At 44.3% G+C, this 19039-nt stretch overlaps 1 protein-coding gene across 1 annotated transcript in view; it reads left to right on the forward strand.

Annotated features, from left to right (window-relative positions):
• ptprq (protein tyrosine phosphatase receptor type Q) overlaps positions 1-19039 on the forward strand; it is a 226504-nt gene that overhangs the window by 172986 nt on the left and 34479 nt on the right. The window contains exons 43-46 of the mRNA XM_041215661.1: positions 5782-6001; positions 8298-8371; positions 14457-14556; positions 18690-18818. Coding sequence (XP_041071595.1) covers positions 5782-6001; positions 8298-8371; positions 14457-14556; positions 18690-18818 — 523 coding nt within the window. The remainder of the gene's footprint in view (positions 1-5781; positions 6002-8297; positions 8372-14456; positions 14557-18689; positions 18819-19039) is intronic.

The following is a 19039-nucleotide window of genomic DNA, read 5'->3' on the forward strand; positions in this document are numbered from 1 at the left end:
CATGGAGTGGAAGCCCTTCCTGTTGACGAAGGCACTGAGCTCACCTGCTGGTGCCTTGATGGCCACATGTGTACAGTCTATTGCACCCTGGACACTGGAGAAGCCAGCATTCGCCGCAAAGCCTCTGGCTCGCTGTGTCCGGCTTGCCTGGTCCAAACGTCATTGAATGAAGGTCAGTGCACGCCTGAACAGAGCGTCTGTAACCTGCTTGACACAAGTGTGGACAGCTGATTGGGAGACACGGCAAAGATCACCCACTGACCCCTGGAAGGAGCCAGAAGCATAGATGTTGAGGGTAGCTGTGACCTTTAGAGCCACTGGCATGGGGTGTCCACCCACACAGTTCGCAGAGATCTCAGGGCCTATCATGTGACAGATATAGTTGACTGTCTCCCTTGAGAGACAGAGCCTCCTTCGGCACTGCACCTCAGTCATATTGAGGTGGCTGCTTCGCTGCCTGTATACCCTGGTGGCAGGATAGTGGCGTTTTCTGCGGCCCCTTCTGCCTTGGACTACCTCTTAGCCCTGTACCCTTTGTGCCTGCGACTGTCCTCCCAAAGATGGCTCCCCTGGAGGCTGAATGTGCACTCTTGTCCTCCTCCCCCTTCTAGCCCACCCTTCCTCCACAGAGGAGGTGCCTCCAGTGGAGAGTTCAACGCCCATCCCCAGACTAAGGGAAGGCTTCCTGAAACCCCCAGGTGCAGGCCCAAAAAAGATTCTTCACTGCAGAATGCTGACCTGAAGTTTGTGAGTCCAGTCCAAGCAGCTGGTGTGCGTTTCGAAGTATTGCAGATCGCTCAGGCAAGTATCAGTAACTTTGAAAAATCAATATGTGACAGAGCACACTTGCGTCCCCACTGAGCCCTCTTATCCGGCTTGTGGGTAAGGTATATACAAATGTGACCTACCCGTCTGCCCGTTGGGCCCATGCGCCGAACCGAAGATTGCACAGGTGCCGAAAAATCGCCATCAGTTGGCACCTCAAGGGCCTTAAGTGGCCCATTAATTAATGGCAGGGGCGCATCAGGTATCATCACATGCCAGCCCAACGAAATATTGCGATGATGCACGGTGACATCGGGACGCTTGCCTCACGTCACCACGCGTCATTTTACACGTCAGCGTGTGGAGCCCGCTCCGCTTGCCAACGGGAAAATTTTGCCTGTTATTTTCTGAGCTTTGCAAGCAGGGGCTGGTTGAACACTGTCAGTACTTTGCCTATTATGAATAGTTGAAGCAGCGTGCTATTTGATACAATCTGCCAGTTGTTGGCTCATACAGCCTACATACCTAGCATTGCACTGGCATTGAAATTCATATCCCGCATGACTCATTTGTGTGGTAGGCAGAATGTCATTTTGGCTTGACTGCAGCATCCTGTTAGTGGAAAATATCACTCGTGCTGCTACTGCATGGGTAGCAGTGTGAAACAGCTAGCTTCAAGCTGTTGTTCAAATTTGGAGATGCTTACCCTTCCAGGGCAATTTGTGGGAGACCAGGCACTTTTCAGGGCCGAAAGTGGCGGCTATAGGCCCATTCATGAGTATGTGTGAAACACAGCATATGTGCAGTTTCAAAAGAGCTTTGTTAACATTTCCCAAGGGCTATCATTATGTAAGCTACAATTATCTCAGCAGGGGATCCTGAGTTCACAGTTTGATTGACAGCTTAAGGAAGCTATAAAGGATTGGTATCTTTGATGTGAATACTGAAAAAAACTGAATTTGTTATTATGAGATTACCATTTGAGGAGATTAAAAAGCATTGAATGGATTTTATGAATAGGAGGTTTTTCAAATCCAGTGTGGAGGAGTGAGAGCTTTATTAGATTATTATAATTTTTTTTCTCATCTCTACATGGCTCCTGAAGTCTATCCATGATGGATACTGGGTGAGTGGCTATGGAGGTAGCAAGGAGGATTTGGGGAGTGAGTAGGGGCATGATTTGGGAATGAGTTAGCATGGAGGGTACAAGGGGCAATGGGAGGGTGGGGGTATAAGTTTGCATTGATGTGGCATGGAGGTTGAAGGCCTCAGGGGTGTGAGTGGGGGATATGAGTTAGCATTGAATTGTCATAGAGGGTCAGAGGGGCCATGTTGGTGGATGAGGGGTGCAATGGGATATGATGGGTCAGGGCTAGAGGGCCTAACAACTTCTAAAACAGCTGGGACGCCTACGCTCTGTTTCCAGGGTCAGCATGCCAGTCTCTGTTCGCCCCCACGTCCCCTGGAGCAAAAATCATGTATTTCAGGTTATCCTCTACCAGGGTGAGTCCAGCGCATTGGGAAATTTCCCAACTCAGGTGCGCAACCCGGTAGCCAAAATCCAGCCCTTTAACTTTTTAATATGGTCCCAATGAATTCAATTACTACAAAGTTTTAATCTGATATGGTTATTTTCAAGCAAATATTCACACTGTAAATTAAACTAGCTATGACAATAGAATTTTTGTGAAGGACTGCCCATGGTAACTGCCATAAGATCATACCACACTTTAGGCAGTGAATTCTAGGAGTTTCAGTTTCTGCATGTTACATATGTGAAGAAGTATTTGGCAAAAGGGGAAAATTTTGTCTATTTTATTCAGGCAAGACATGTATTAAATCAAAATCTATCAAGCAATTATTTTCTTCCCTTAGTCAGTATTTTGCCACACTAACGTTCCATTGTAAGTAATCCTACTGAGGAGTGTAAATTTTTGACATCTGCATTCTATTAGAGATTGACTGTTGTGCGAAAATGTATGCTGTTAGAAAGGCCTGGCTTTTAAAGATAATAGTGATGCACAAGAGTCATGTTTAAAGCATCATAAACCAATAGTATTATTGTAACTTATATTAATTTTGTGTGCATCAAGGTGAGGGATCATAGCATTGATATATGAAAGATCTTCCCACAGTATCAGGGCAAGTTGGGGGAGTTTTGACTTGCATCTGGCCATGTTATAGCTACTCAGGAGCACTTCATGTTAATGATGCATCTCAGACCCATCTTCTGAAAAGCATCCTTACTGCATGAGTGTTGCATTTTCCATTCCCTGCGCTGCCATCATGTGGTTTGTGTGAGTGAAAATTTTCATGTTATTGTTGAGTTGTAACCTTTTAAATCTTCATTTAAGAAAGCAGTTTGTTTTAATGGAATTACATGAAATTAAGTTAACAGATATCCATATTGTTGAAAAGTAGAAATCCATGTAAATAATGTACACTTTGTTTACGATTTTGTAACTTATCAATTTTCATAAGTTCTAATTTATTTCTGAAGTAGTAGTTCCATTTAATATTAATATTTTAGTTGAAAGAAAATTTACCAAGACTGACTTAAAGCTTTTTGCATTGGCCTAGGTATAATTCTATGAAGATATTAGCACTTGAAAAGCCCAATTTATTGAGTTAATCCCTTAATTACATTTCAGTGTAAGTTTCTACAACCATTTCGTTCTTTTTTTTTCTTGAAAATCTTACACAACATGCTTACAGTATCTCATTTGTTCCTTCAATTTTCTCACTTTTCACAATTATGTTTTATAATCTGATTTAATATTATTCTTCCATCTAAATTGGGTATATTAATAATGAAGAGCTTCATCATGCAGAGGCACAGAACTGTATGGCAGAAACAATACACACTGACTCAGCAGGTGGGGAAAGCAGATTTGACTTCCTATTGGGGCTTATGATTCCAAAGAAGCCACACAAGGAACAGACGTCCTGCAGTGAATTATTTATCTGTTGGTTTTAATAGATAGAAAATTATCTTCTGGAAATGTGCAATTTAGTGATTTGCAATTCAATAGAGCTGCAGATCTCTGATTGGCTGGCAACTCTTGCCAGGCAGGACATCAGCCCCCTCCAGGAGGTCCTTGATTCCAGGAAAGGCCTGTTGCTTTCCCATTAAGTGCCTGAGTGGTACTTATTCAGCAGCTCTTCCCTAAAAGAGGTGACATGGAACTTCCACCGGTTCTCCAGCAGGTGGGTGAGACCCCCATTACCTCCATTAAATATTGCTTACAATGTGTGCTCCATGAGTTTCAGCAGAGGTAAAAGTATATCAAACTCTCAAACAAAAAATGGGGATCGAAAATGGGATAAAGGGAAGTTAAAAAAAAAAGGATAAAACAATGAATGAAAATAAAAATGAATAAAAATAAGCAGATAAAAATGAATTTTGAAAAAATGGATTAAAGAAAGGGTGTAGATAGAGGAGCGAGTTCATAGTCTGAAGTTGTTGAACTCGGTGTTAAGTCCAGAAGGCTGTAAAGTGCCTAAATGGAAGATGAGGTACTGTTCCTGCAGTTTGTGTTGGTCTTCACCGGAACATTGCAGCAGGATGGACATGTGGGCATGAGAGCAGGATTGTGTGTTGAAGTGACAAGCAACAGGAAGGTCTGGGTCATGCTTGCAGACAGACCGAAGGTGTTCCGCAAAGCAGTCACCCAGTCTGCGTTTAGTCTCTCCAATGTAGAGGAGACCGCATTGGGTGCAGTGAATGCAATAGACCAAATTGAAGGAGGTGCGAGTGAAGCGCTGCTTCACTTGAAAGGAGTGTTTGGACCCTTGGACAGTGAGGAGGGAGGAGGTAAAGGGGCAGGCGTTGCACCTTCTGCGGTTGCATGACATTTCGAGTCTGTATGACTCTTCTTCAGAGCTACAGAGAAGTAGAAATGTGATGAAGTTTATACTGTTTTAAGTGGGGTGGAGCAGGTGAGCTAGATAGAAGGGCATTCCGAGTCCATGTCTCTTCTGACGTTTCAAGTCCGTCTGCCTCTTTTCTTTTTGATGCTGTCAGACCTGCTGAGTTTTCCAGAATTTTCTGTTTTTGTTTCAGATTTCCAGCATCCGCAGTATTTTGCTTTTATCAAACTCTCCAAACAGTTTAAAAAGAGAGAGCATTGTTGCAACTATAAAGTTCAGACTAAAATTCACAGTGAGATTTTCATGAAAAAAATAGTGTATTACAGCAATACTATGGGTAAAATTTTTAGCTTGGCGGGCGGGCTGGCATGCGCCCGACCCGACCGAGCGTAAAATGATGCATGATGACATGCAGCAAGTGTCCCAACGTCAGCGCACACTCGAGCAATATTTCGGTCGGCACAGGCCAGCGGTGGCAGCATGCCCACTGACAATTAAAAGGCTTATTAAGGCCATTAAAAAGTTAATTAAAAGAAATATTTTGCTGCCCATCCAACCTTACGGTTGGTGAGCAGGCGTAAAGGTTAAGCGACCTTTGCACTTCTTTGGAAACTCATCTACATGCGGGATGAGGTTTCCAAAAGCAAATAAAAATAAAATATAAATCCTATTTTATCATTAATAACATCACCCTACTCATGTGACAGCTCTGTGCCTCAGGGAGATTTGCAAGTGGCACTTGCGCGCACACGCAAAGTTTGCACTTGCCCCGCTCACACTTCCCCTGCCGCCCGCAAAGGCAGCGCTGAGCTAAAGTTCGCGTTTCACACTGGGTGGGCCTTAATTGGCCCGCCAGCGTGAAATCGCCTTCCGGCCCCCGATCGCAGACGGCAGTCAGCTTCCCGACCGCCACCTCCGAGCCCGCCCAACATGGGTGATATTCCGCCCAATTTGTAAGCAATTTATTATTTACAGCGAGATCTGCAAAAATAAAGAAGATTTTTTAAATGTGATAATTCATTTTCATTGAAAAATAATAGAGAATTGCAGGTCAGCTTCACTGTATTAATAGTTTGTCTTAAATTTGTAGCAAATATCTTAAGCAAAATATTTTTAATTTAAATTCTTACTTTAATTTCTTAATAGCTATGAATGATGGAAATATTTCTACATGGTATGATGCTTACATAAGAAAGCCAAAACCATATTTTGCGAATGAAGGCTTTAACAATCCACCTTGCAGTGGAACAAATACATATAGAGAGAATGCTAATGAAGAAACATATACCATTGGAGCTGAAAAATCATGTCAACAAAATGCAGAGAGAATTTGCAATGGGCCCTTAAAACATGATAAACAGTACTTGTAAGTAAAATATTGCTTCTGATTTATTTGATTCGACATTTTTCAAAAGCAGCAACATGACAATGATGTTCTTAAACATTTATAAGAGACCAGCAGAATACAAATGAAACAGGATCCTCTAATTTATTTATAATATAAAGTTCCTGTTCTTGCAGCTCACTCATTTTTAGTGCAGCTAAATTTTGCTGCTATAGCACTGGGAATGGAAAGGACAGGAACATCTGTTTTTATGTGGGGTGTCAAGTGCAGTCATTGACATTCCATTTAAGTTTAAATGTCAAATGTGCTTAGGTCCAACAACACTGGGTGGTAGTATAATAGAGCACTAGGTTATAATCATTAGGAATTCATCTAAAAAAAAACACTTGTACAAATTTTTATTGTTGACAGGACATGGATTGCAAATGCCATTTGTGTTTGACAACCTTGTACCATCGATGTATTTTACATTTTGAAATAACGGCCTGGGGATGACTAGGCAATTAATTATCCCCAATTTTTCAATACGCCAGTAGCAGCAGTGCTCCCCAGCATGTTACAGTTTTGGACCCCTGCCCATTCCACATTCCCATAGCTCTTGTCATTATGAAGCAATGCAGTTTTAACCATTTCATCTCAAGGTAAATTTGCAGTAAACTCGCTAAATCATCATCAACATATTTTACCATACTGGCTGTATCCCTAATGTAGGCCAGAATTTTACGCCTCCGCCATGGCGAGAAGGGGGGTCATAAAATGCGACGGGTTGTTCTAAACTTCTTTGACTTCGGTGGGGAAGTAAAATCCCGCTGCCGTAAAATTCTGCCATAATCTACCTCCACTCTGGTAGCAGAATAAACACTAAATAAATTAAACTATAGACAGTAAATGGAGAAGTGAATGGAACTAATGATACACAGTACATTTACAAGATTTGCAGGTTTAACCATCCCTCCAGAACATAGACCATAACTAAACAGCCATGTGTGCTGCACTAAACTTTAATATGAACTGGCATAAGTTACCTGAATATTAACCTTATATGGCAGCTCAATGCTGATCATCCATAGGGTCTTTTTGGCCCGTCAATCTCATACTTTCAAAATTTGGCCAGCATGAAGGAAATTTAAAAATGTAATTTAAAAAATTAGATCAAGCACATATTTAAGTAAAACTCACGGGATATTTGTATTTGAACTAAATTGCTTGACCCATCTCTCTGATGGACAACACAGCTATAACCTCTGTTCTGGGGCTTTTGTGTATCACAAATAAACTGGGTCATATTCTGTAAGTGAATCTAATTATTAATCCCATATGGACCATGAGAAAAAGAAAGAAACCAATAGCAAGATACATCATGGACAAAAATGCTTTATTTTTGACACATAAAGGCAAATCACTTTAGATAATGTTGCAAACGCAGGGAAATGTGACGTGTCCTTTATTTTATATTCTTATTTGAACATTATTTGTACAATTAAATCAAGAATTAAATCTGATTATAACTATTGCTTTGTATGGAATAACACTGCTTAAAAAGTTTTGTAGCAAGCCTCACAGAAATACTTGTGCAATCTGCCTTCGAAGTGATTGAAGAAAGTATACATGAGAAAAAGAGCTTTCACTTCTCTGGTACCTTTCGTGACTTCAGTACAGTATATCCCAAAGCACATTACAACCAATGAAATAGTTTGAAGTGTAGTCACATGCAGCATGGGCAGCCAATTTGCACAAATCAAGGTACCACATAAAACAACTAGATAAATGAACAGGTAATCAGTTTTTTTTATGATGTTAGTTGGGGGGATAAATGTTAGCCAGGACACAAGGAGAACTCCCTGCTCTTCTTCAAATAGGTGATATGTGATATTTTATCCCAGCCTGAGAGAGCAGAGAAAGCCTTAGTTTAACATCTTATGTAAAAGACAGCACTTCCTTAATACTGCACTGAAATGACAACTGAGATCGTGCGCTCATGTCCCTAAAGTGGTTCTTGAACTTACAATCTTCTGACTTGGAGAAATGAGTAGTACTATTGAGCCAAGGCTGGCATGAATAGTTGACACAGATCACAAGAGAGTTATGTTATTACCCTGGTGTCCTGTTGTTATACAAAGAGATATAGGCCAGCGTGAGTCAATGTCCATAAAAAAATTAAAACACTCAGACTTGCTCACATGAGCAACTGACCCCACTGAATCTGAGAAAATATCTTATGTATGCAAATTCATAATAGATATATTAGAAATAAATGTCTCTATATTGATATCTTACAGTCAACTTTATCTGTAATAAATTTGTCATTCTTTTTCAGATTCAAGTTCCGAGCAACAAACTTTCAAAGACAATTTACTGATTCAGATTACTCTGATCCAGTCAAAACTCTAGGTATTTCATACAAAATAGAATTGAAAAGTGTTAATACAAAAACAAAATACCACAGATGCTAGAGAACTGAAATAAGAACAAATAAAGCTGGAAAAACTCAGCAGGTCAGGCAGCATTTGTGGAGAGAAATAGAGTTAGTGTTTCAGGTTGATGACCTTTCATCAGAACTCTGTTTTTCCAGCTTTTTTTGCCCTTATTTTATATTGAAAAGTGTTCTCTGGTTTGGGTAATCTTATGATACTAAGGTTTTAAATATTTCAATAATCATTTATGGTTATTGTGGTATGGAGTGGTCAAAAAACTGTTCAATTGAAATTAATGGTTCTTGTCATGTGCTGTCTGTGTTTTGGCATTTTCACAATGGTTCCAACATTGACCTCATAAACTGTTTAACCAAACTTCTCCTTAAAACCCATAGATGCAGAGATGGAGTCAAAATATCTCCTAAAGATCCCCGTAGTTCTTCCTCCCCAACATTACAAAAAAAAATTAAGACATGAAACAATTTAAGACAATATTTTGGTCAAATGTAAAAACATCTGGTGCCAAATAGAACCATAGAAAAGTTACAGCACAGAAGGAGGCCATTTGGCCCATCTTGTCCATGCCAGCCCGAGGATACCCAGTGCTGGTGGTAGAGGCAGAAACTTTAAACTCTTTTAAAAAGTACCTGGATCTGCAACTAAAGTGCTGTAAGCTGCAGGTCTATGGGCTGGGTACAGGAAGCCACCTTCCTGCACCCGGCCCATAGACCTGCAGCTTACAGCACCTCAGTTGCAGATCCAGGTACTTTTTAAAAGAGTTTAAACTTTCTGCCTCGACCACCAACTTGGGCAGCAAATTCCAGACACCCACTACCCTCTGCATAAAAAAGTTCTTCCTCATGTCCCCCCTATGCCTTCAGCGACTTATCTTGAATTTATGTCCCCTGCTTCTAGAATTCTCCATCAAGGGAAACAATTTTATCCTGTCCACTCTATCTATTCTCCTCATTATTTTGTACACCTCAATCAAGTCACTTCTCAGCCTTCTTTGTTCTAAGGAAAATAACCCCAACCTATCCAATCTCTCCTCATAGCTACATTTTTCTAACCTTGGCAACATTCTTGTAAACCTCCTCTGCACTCTCTCCAGAGCTATTACGTCCTTCCTGTAATGCGGTGACTAGAACTGCACACAATACTCCAGTTGTGGCCTCACCAGTGTTTTATACAATTCCAACATTATATCCTTACTTTTACATTCTATACCTCTGCCAATGAAGGAGAGCATTCCATATGCCTTCTTTACAACCTTGTCTACTTGAACTGCTTGTGTACTTGTACGCCAAGATCTCTCACTTTATTTACCCCTCTTAGTATATTCCCATTTATGTTGTAATCCCTGTAACTGTTTGACCTCCCTAAATGTATGACCTCACACTTCTCTATGTTAAAATCCATCTGCCACTTTACTGCCCAGTCCACCAACCCATCTATATCGTTTTGGAGATTATGGCTATCCTCTACACTATCCACTACTCGGCCAATCTTCGTGTCATCTGCAAATTTCCCAATCATGCCCCCCATGTTCACATCCAAATCGTTAATATATAACACAAACAGCAAGGGTCCCAACACCGAGCCCTGTGGAACACCACTTGAGACAACTTTCCATTTGCAAGGGTATCCATCGACCATTACCCTTTGTTTCCTGTTACAAAGCCAAACTTTTATCCAGTTTGCCACATTACTTGCCACAAATAAAGTACATATTTGGCTCTGTGATACTACAAGCTTTTGGCAAACACTAAGGTTTTGGCAACCTTAGTGTTGCTTTTGATGTTGGTCTGAAGTGTCATTTTCGGCAGGGATGTAAAATGGGCCATATTGGATCAGCCGTCCTCTCTGACATTCCTTTCCATTGCCAAAGTTGAACGTTCTGTCTGTTTTTCTCACAGCGCTCAAAGTTGAAAGTAATTTTCATATATTTGTTTTCCTCTGTTCACCACAACTCCAGTCTCATTTTCTGATTTAGACTTTCATACCTTCCATGTCTTGGTGTCCAAATGATTCCTGGATTTGGAGAAAAGCAGTTTCAAAAAAAGTTACACCACTTATGCCCCGAATTTAAATCTATATTTGGAAGATAAATATATTCATAATATTTAATCAAATTGAGATTTTTAAGTCACTCTGTAGAGAAATTTATACTGAATGGTTCAGTAATTGCTTATTTTTTAACTTCTGCTACAAGAAAGAAATGCTGTGCTACAGATCACAGAATACCAAAGGGTTAAACTTATTTACACAGCAACTCTGATTTGACTGAGTTTAATGAACCTGTATAAACAAGGCTTTGTTGCTTCATCCAGTTCAAAGCAACTATTTATGGTGAAACAAGTGCCTTGTGTTTTCCCAGTTATACATCACATTATTTTCTGCAGTTCTTAGATGTGCTCATTCATTGTTTTTGCTGTTCAAAAGTTCTAATGATTTGAAAACCAGACAGCTGGTTTTAACAGTTAACTTACATTGTATGTGTTCATGCTGTGGAAAGGGACTGACTTCAAAAGACTCTAGTCACTGTTCTTCATAAGGGTAAAATTCACTCTTTAAATCATGATTTGAACTTATCATACATTGACCCAGTATTGGACAGGACATGAAAGTGGGCACAGGGATCGCTATGTTGGATTTCCCCCGCCTTCAGTCAGAACACAATCTTCCTGCTCCTCACTAATTTAAATGACTGTAGCATGCAGCCAGCACTAAGTGTGTTGTTAATTCCAACATGCCTGAGTGGGGCTGAAGAATTGTGAGAAGCTAGCACAAGTTCACGCTAGCCTGCACTACTTAAAGGAGACATGCATTGTGGATGGAGTAGGTGCGGGAAGTCAGTCTAAAATTGATTCTAACTTGGAGAACACTCAATAATGGTATAAGAAGACAGAGAACAGGCCTCAAGATTGTCCGGCGCCACGCTGGAATCTTTGGTGTAGGAGGAGGAGAGATGTGATCTATCCAAGAGGGTCAGAAGGCCTTCCAGACAGGTTTTGCCATGGCAGTGGGACTAGATAGCCATGACACTCAATGTCATGCTCATCCCGAGAACCTGGATGCAGTGTCACAGAGTTCAATAACCTCACGAGTGGTCAGAGTCAGTGAATGAATCTTCAAAGGCCCTATCAAACCAACTGCACCCCCATACCAATCACTCACCTACCAACAATTTCTACCAATACCCCATCAAATGAGTACTACTACGGGATGGACTAAAGAAGAAATGTACTGTGAAACGCTTGATGCATTGTCAGGCTTGTCAGAAAACCTGTGGTCAATATCGAGGAGCAAGGAAGAACCCAGCACCAACTTGTCACAGAGAAGTTTGTACTAAAGTTTGGAGCTCCGCCTTTCCAGTGTGGACATGGTGGCCAAATCCACCTGTATACTTGTGCACTCAGCTATGATATTGCTTCTGAAAGCCGATGTTTCAGCTTCCATTGCAGCACAAGTAGAGGCTATCCAATGCCTGAGTTCTGTAGTAGAAACTCAAACTGCTGCCATCATGGCTGCAGACAAGCATTCAAGCAGCTTGCAGAGTGTCACAACAATCCAGCAATCTGTCCTCCCTGGGAGAATGGCAAGGTTTCCATGGAGCATGAGCCTGCTGCCCTCTCTCAGGATGACAGAATTCGTCCTCCCTCCACTGCTGCTCCGCTAATGCCCCAGCTGTTGCCTGTCAACCAGCCGGCTAAAACTGTCAATGCTCATGTCAATGAAGTGCAGTCTGAAGTCAGGCCTTCTAGGCTCACAGTTGTCCTTCAAGGCCATTTGCATTCTCATCCAAAAGTCAGCAGTCTTCCAGCAGCTATGTTGCAGCCACTGGGGGTAGGACTGTGTGGAAGCACTCGGACAGACATTTAGTATGACTGTAGCATGGAAGGCTACTGGCATTCAATGGGCGAGGTTGTAGATGATCTAACAGGACAATCTCACATAGCCCTGGCCCTAGAAGGCTTGGCTTTGAATAGCCTTGGCATGAGTGGCAGCAGTCTAGGCTGGTTGACCAAAAGGCAGCAGCAAGGGCACTAGTGGATTGTCAGTGTTGGGAGAATGACTGGTATCATCCTGAGGAAGGGCAGCAGGTTTGTACTCCATGGATCCATCACCACTTCACCATGATGGCATCTCAGCAATCCTAGGAGGGAAGATTGCTGGGCTGCTGTGAGACCCTGCAAGCCCCTTTTAACACTGTTATCCACAGTCATGACGACAGCAAGCTGAGCATGCATGACTTCAATCTGAGCTTCCGCTACAGCACTTAAACATTGCATGGTTTATGCTTGCCCTCTGATGGAAGCTGAGACATCAGCCATCGGACCAACATACTTAAGTCCTCAAGAGTTCTCATGGAGTTGGCCACCTCTTTCACGCTGGAGAATACTGGCTTCCAAGGTCTGTGCAAAGCCATGTTCAAGCTTGGTGCTTGAACATGGTTCTGTACTCCTTTACAATAACAGCAGGCTTTCTGGCTGGCTTGCCAATATACCAACCAATTTGGTATTCATACCAGTCAACCCTCTGTAAGCTGCCCCATTGAAGTTCTCATCTGAGTCCTCTGCAGCAGAACTCACATGCAGTCTCACACCTGCAAGCTAGCAGCCGCACATCCCTACCATCTATCCTGGCTGCAGGCCATTCATTTCTGATGACTTACCACATGACAATCCCACATCTGTGCTACACTGCAAAGTATGGAAGGTGCCAACATCTTAGCTAGTGGCTACGAGTGTGAGATAAATTGACAGTATTTCACCATCAGTTCTGTGTTTCTCTTGCACTTTGTACTCCTGCACCCCACTGCCTAAGCTGCAGTTCTTGGGTATCTGACAGGAGAAAGTTACAGTGGTATGGTTGCAGTGAGGGGAGGGACACAGGAAATCAGTAAGTGCTTACACCTTCTGCAACTTATAATTCAGAAGATATTGTGGAGTGAGGGGAAAGGGGAATGTAAGAAGTAGGATTAGGTATGAGCACACTGTAATCTTTGATGATTACAGCCTTGCCACTGGCCGTAGCCTTAATCGTAGCTGCTCCGATGCTAGTGAGCAACATCTCTTCCATCAGGGTGAGTACTTGCAGCCATACCTGTTGTGCCATCCTGCCCTAAAAGAAAGAGGGAAGTGTGTCACTCAGTGTGGTGCAATATGTCTGGGTGATATGGCTGTTATAGCTGTCAGTGTTTGCAAACTGTGAGATCTGGGTGTGAAGTGTTGTATTGTGTGAGGTGCAGCAGTGCAAAGTGTATGAGGATGAAGTGAAGCTATAAATGTTAGATATGAGTCACGATTGATAGAGCTTGTTGGTAGGTGGCTGAAGGAGATATGCAGCATTAAACAGTTGGTGGAATGTGCATTTGGAGATGAATTCACTGATCTTGAACACTCATGTAAGGTCATTGAACATCTTTTGCCACTGCCTGCTCTTCCTCAGGGCTAATCTCCTGATGGTGACCTGCGTGGATATCTGCTCCCATTTTTTTCTCAGAGCTTGTCTCCCTGACCCTCTGTGGATAGAGGACCTCTCCTCCTGTCCAACTTCAGCACTGAGGCATCTAGAGCTACGTGAGAGAAATTTGGGGTCGGTCTCCCTGCCATGTTGTGCATTACTGTGTCTTTTCCTGGCCACACTGCCTTCAACAATGACTTTATTCTGTCAAAATGTACTTCGAGGTGCAGGCTGGCTTTAAGTAGATTGAGCTAATATTTGCCTCTCACAATTTTGTGTTCCCTGCTTAGGCATGCAGCCACTTAACAGTATGCTTAGCACCGGCTGCATGCTGCAACTATTTAAATGAACAGGCAGCATGAAGTTTGTATGCTGCCTGCTCGAAGCAGTGGGTGCAGGTTAATCATGCACCAAGATCATTGCACCCATTTTCAGGTGCTATTGAATTTTGCCTCCATGGTTATTTATTGTTGTACAAGACTGTTAGTGAAGTAGCAGTGGAAAGTTATAGTGAATTTGCTATTCCTCGTTTAGTATAGATAATTGTACTTATATGACATGCATTTTTTAACATATTTGTATTTTTGTCATTTCAGCCGGAGGTCTGTCAGGAAGAAGCATTGAAATAATCCTTGCAGTGACCTTGTGTGTGCTTTCTATCATTCTCCTTGTGATAGCAGCCTATGTGATTGCAAGGTAGGAAGGACAAATGTTATAAACAGTTGGGGCAGAATTTTGAGGATGGCGGGCAGGCCCGGTTGGTGGGACCGGGAGCGGCCAGGGAAAGGCATGCCACCCGCCATCGGCCCCCGACCGCGATTTCACGCTAGGCCAATTAAGGCCTGCCCAGCATGAAACTTGGCTCTTCATTGGTTAGGAAGGGCTGAGCGGGGGTGGGAGCCTGTCAGCCACCAGGTCCAATGGTGACCTGGTGGCCGTGTTGAAAATGGCTCAGGCAGCCCCAAAAGGGCTGCCATGAAAGGACGGCTGTTCTGTGTTGTCTTGATGGAGTCGAATGCGGCTGGAGAAGCCAGTTAGGAGAGCAGGTTGGGTGGGCACTCAGCCCCCCCGCTTTTCGGATGAGTGCCTCACGGTCCTGCTGGAGGAGTTGGCTGCCAGGGGGGACACCCTTGTCCCCAGAGATGGGAGGAAGAGGCCACCGCACCTCACAAAGAGGGCATGGGAGGAGGTTGCAGCACTGGTAAGCATCTATGACGTGGTGTGGTGCACATGGGTGCAGTGCCAGAAAATGACCTGCTGCGCATGGGTCAGTGTGCAGAAGTGTTAAGGTCTGTCCGACCCCCCCACCCTGTGGCACTCAAGGGTGCTAAAGTCTAACCAACTCTCAGTGACGCCGAAGCTGGCCACGAGGGTGAGCCCTGGCTGCTTGGACTGAGTGCATTGCGGCTCGAGGGCCAAGACACAGATGTGCCCTGCAAGATGCTCCTCAGCTGAGGTTGGCCAATGGCGCTGCAGGTAGAGAGTGGACGAATCAATGTTCCTTTGTCCTTTCAAGAGAAGATGAGTCATAACCAAGCAGAGAGGTCACGTCCAGGCGGAGGCCCGCCCGACCTGCTGCTGCTCAGCAGGTTCGAGCAGGACACCCTAGAACTCGAGTACGGCACACCATGTGCAACTGAGCGTGAAGAGGCGGTAAGACGAAGGTAAGAGCACAGTGCACAGAGGTGAGTTTCGGATTGTGCAACTACCTAGTGTAGTCTCTTCATTGATGGGACCCTCGAACCTGGAGCTCCCATTGATCATTGAAAGACAATGGCACTGTGATGCAGATCTCCATTGTCTCACCTGGATACCTGGCATGCACAGTGACAATGTGATGACTTTAACTAATGATATGTCCTTGTTCTCCCTCTTAGGTTTGCCAGAACTCTCTGGACCCTGAGGGGCCACCCCTGATACCGGAGGACCACCAGGCTTCACTTGCACCTGCATCACACCCTCTTTCTGAAGCAGGCACCAACGCAGATACCAGCACCTCAGTGGGCATTGGATCGGTGGCTAGAATGTCGGTGCACATTGGTGAGGGCAGTTCACAATCGCTTGAGGCGGAGGTATAGAGTGCCCAGGGCACCGGCAGTCAGAGGACTGCTGGAGATCAGCACAATGCTCAATTGAAGGCTGATGAGGAGCCGCTGGAGACATCCATTGGGCCGCAGATGCTGGATGTTCAGCGGGATGTGCGGCAGGATCTGGCAGCGATCCATGAGGGTTTGCGTGCCATGGTCTCTGCTGCGTTGATCCTCATGGTCAAGCACATAGCCTCCTCCATTGAGGGAGCGGCGACTCTCATGGAGAGGTAGCTCCAGGGACAGAATTAGGGTTCCTGGGGTTGCGCTTGGACCTGCAAGCCCTCATACAGGCACTGACCTGAGGTGGTCAGTGCCTGTGTGGGAGATGGATGAGGCATCCACTATACCAGCTAAGTGCCCATCCATCCATGGTGAGCAGGGAGTTCCAGAATGACCTCATGTTGGCGTATGCGCTGTTTGTCATCTCTGTGGGCTCCTCTCAGGGCGCTCTGGATGATGGCAGCAGCTCCTCTGCCACTCTGCCTGTGACAGTGGCATCTGATGAGGCTGTGATGACCGGGGAGATGCCAGCCGTGGCACTGGCCACTCCCTCCCAGGCGGACCAGCACAGGCTCCACTGGCCAGAGGACAAGCTCATCAAGGCCAACAAGACAGCAGAGTCAGCAGGCTGACTCCCATGCCAGTTACATCGAGGGGGGCACCAAGACTTAGCACTCGCAATGGTAAGCTTCATGCACCATGAGCATGAGAGGGACAGTTCACAGGTGATTTTCTGTTCATTTATGTTTGCTTTATATGTCTACTGGTGTGGACATCAACACCAGTAATTGTAATGCCATAATGATGGCCTGAGTATGCTTCACCATTTTTTATTGGTACAGGGTAGGCCAGTTTGTAATGCTGGATGTGAGTGGCTGGATACTTCATTGCACAGACACTGAGCGGAATTTGGGTACAAATGATAAGGTCATTTCAGACATCCAGGATGGAGGCGGCAGCCCTGACATGAGGTGGAAGCTAATCTTTGGTAGCCTAGCTGAAGGATTAAGATATTCCACCCTCCCTGGAGGTTACTGAGGCCTGCTTCCATGTCCTCAGTGTTCTCCTCACTGTGCTCCTCTTTTGATTCGCTACTGGACTCATCATCTGTGGCCTGTTCAGCTGCATCAGGATCTTCTTCCTCCAGAGGGTCCCCCTTTGCCAGTGCCAGATTGTGGAGAGTGCTGCATGCGCTCTGGGGTGTATTGTAGTGCACCCTCTGAATGACCACATGTGTGTAGTCGATTGCTCCCTGGACCCGGGGAAACCCAGCAATCGCTGCAAAGCCTCTGGTTCGCTTAGCCTGGCTGGCCTCATCCGTAAGGTAAAGAATAAATGTCAGTACCCACCTGAACAAAGCTTCTGTCACAAGTTTGACACAGCTGTAGACAGCTGTTTGGGAGACTCCACTCAGATACCTCACTAACCCTTTGGAAGAGTCGCAGGCATAGAAGCTGACGGCCACTGTGACCTTCAGAGCCAGTGGCATGGGGTATCCATCCACACCGTCGGAGCTGATCTCAGGCACAATCGTCTGACAAATGGAGGTCACTGTCTCCCTTGATAGGCGAATCCTCCTTCAGCATTGCACCTTAGACATATTGAGGTAGTTGCATTGCTGTAAGCCCTGGCAGCAGATAGTGGCATCTTCTACAGCCCATTCCGCCTTGGACTTCCTGCTGGCCCTGCGCCCCTTGTGCCTGCGCCTCTCCTCCCACAGGTTGATCCCCTGGAAGCTGCATTGGGACACCTGGCCTCCTCCCCCTTCTGCCCCTCTCTTACTCCTCAGAGGAGGTGCCACTAGAGGAGAGCACAATCCCCATTACCAGGGTAAGGGGAGACTGTCTGATACCTGGAAGGGTCCATATGGTCTGAATCCTCCGGGGTCCTTGGAGACACCAAGGAATCCTGAAATGAAGCCTGGAAATGCTAACAATGAAGCCCTGAACAGAGACGTAGCTGCCAAGTACCAACAAGTCGCCAGTAGCAAACTATGTACCCAACTCCCCACTGCTGACACTGGCAATGCTGCTCATCTCTTTTGTCCCACCCGTGGATGAGGTTTTTAAAATTGTTGGCTGGCCACCTGCCCGTTTTGCCCATGCGACGAACGTGAAATCACACGGGCGACGAAAAATCGGCGTCAGTTGGCTTTTTAATTGCCTTAAGTGGCCTCTTAATTAATGGCGGGTGGGCTCCAGCACTCACGCCCGCCCGCTGACCGAAATATCGCACAAGTACGTGATGACGTTGGGATGCTCACCCGACGTCGTCGCACGTTATTTTACATTCGAGCATGCCGGGGATGTACCCGCACGCCAAGTGAAAAATTCTGCCCTTAAATTTTTTTTAAATTGTAAATTCAACTCATCTCACAGCTATTCTGGTAATTGAAATGAATAGTTAATTAAAACACTTATTTATTTAATATGTAATTTTTTGGGGGCACAAAATTCCCCGTTCTTTGCTCCCTCTAGTTTCTCGATCAGCATCAAAGCAAGCCAGAAGCTTGAAAATACTTTAGCTGCCAATGCTGAGACAATTGTGCCTGTTGCAAAGGAAAACAAAGTTCTCAATAATTTTACATTGTTTTCCCAGAGTTCAATTTGGGTCCTGTATGAAAATCTCTTATAGATTATCTCTTCTATCTTCTTGCAGTCAATGGAATGGTTTAATATTTCTAACAATCTCTTGTGCTGTGTATACTGAGTATTGTTAGTACCTGTAATCCTTATACAGAATAAGACAAAAGCAGAAGGAAGGAGGCACATACTCTCCAAGGGATGCAGAAATTATTGACACTAAGTTCAAGCTGGACCAGATGATTGCAGTGACAGACCTGGAACTAAAGGAGGAGAAGCTGACACGGTGAGCTTCCGATATCCTAGCAACCAAAGAGTCATGACCCTATTCCGACCTGTATTTGTTTGGAAGTGTTTGCAGTGCTGTTATTTACTGAGGTCACTCAACTCCTTTTTGAAAGGCCAAACTCCATCTTTTAGATGCCACACATACACACATAAAAGCAGTCAATCTTCCTTGGACTTCAATCCTCCATGAAAAAAGTGCAACAACATGTTGTTTCTGCT

The sequence above is a fragment of the Carcharodon carcharias genome, chromosome 21 (genome assembly GCF_017639515.1).
Source record: "Carcharodon carcharias isolate sCarCar2 chromosome 21, sCarCar2.pri, whole genome shotgun sequence".
Lineage (NCBI taxonomy): Eukaryota > Metazoa > Chordata > Chondrichthyes > Lamniformes > Lamnidae > Carcharodon > Carcharodon carcharias.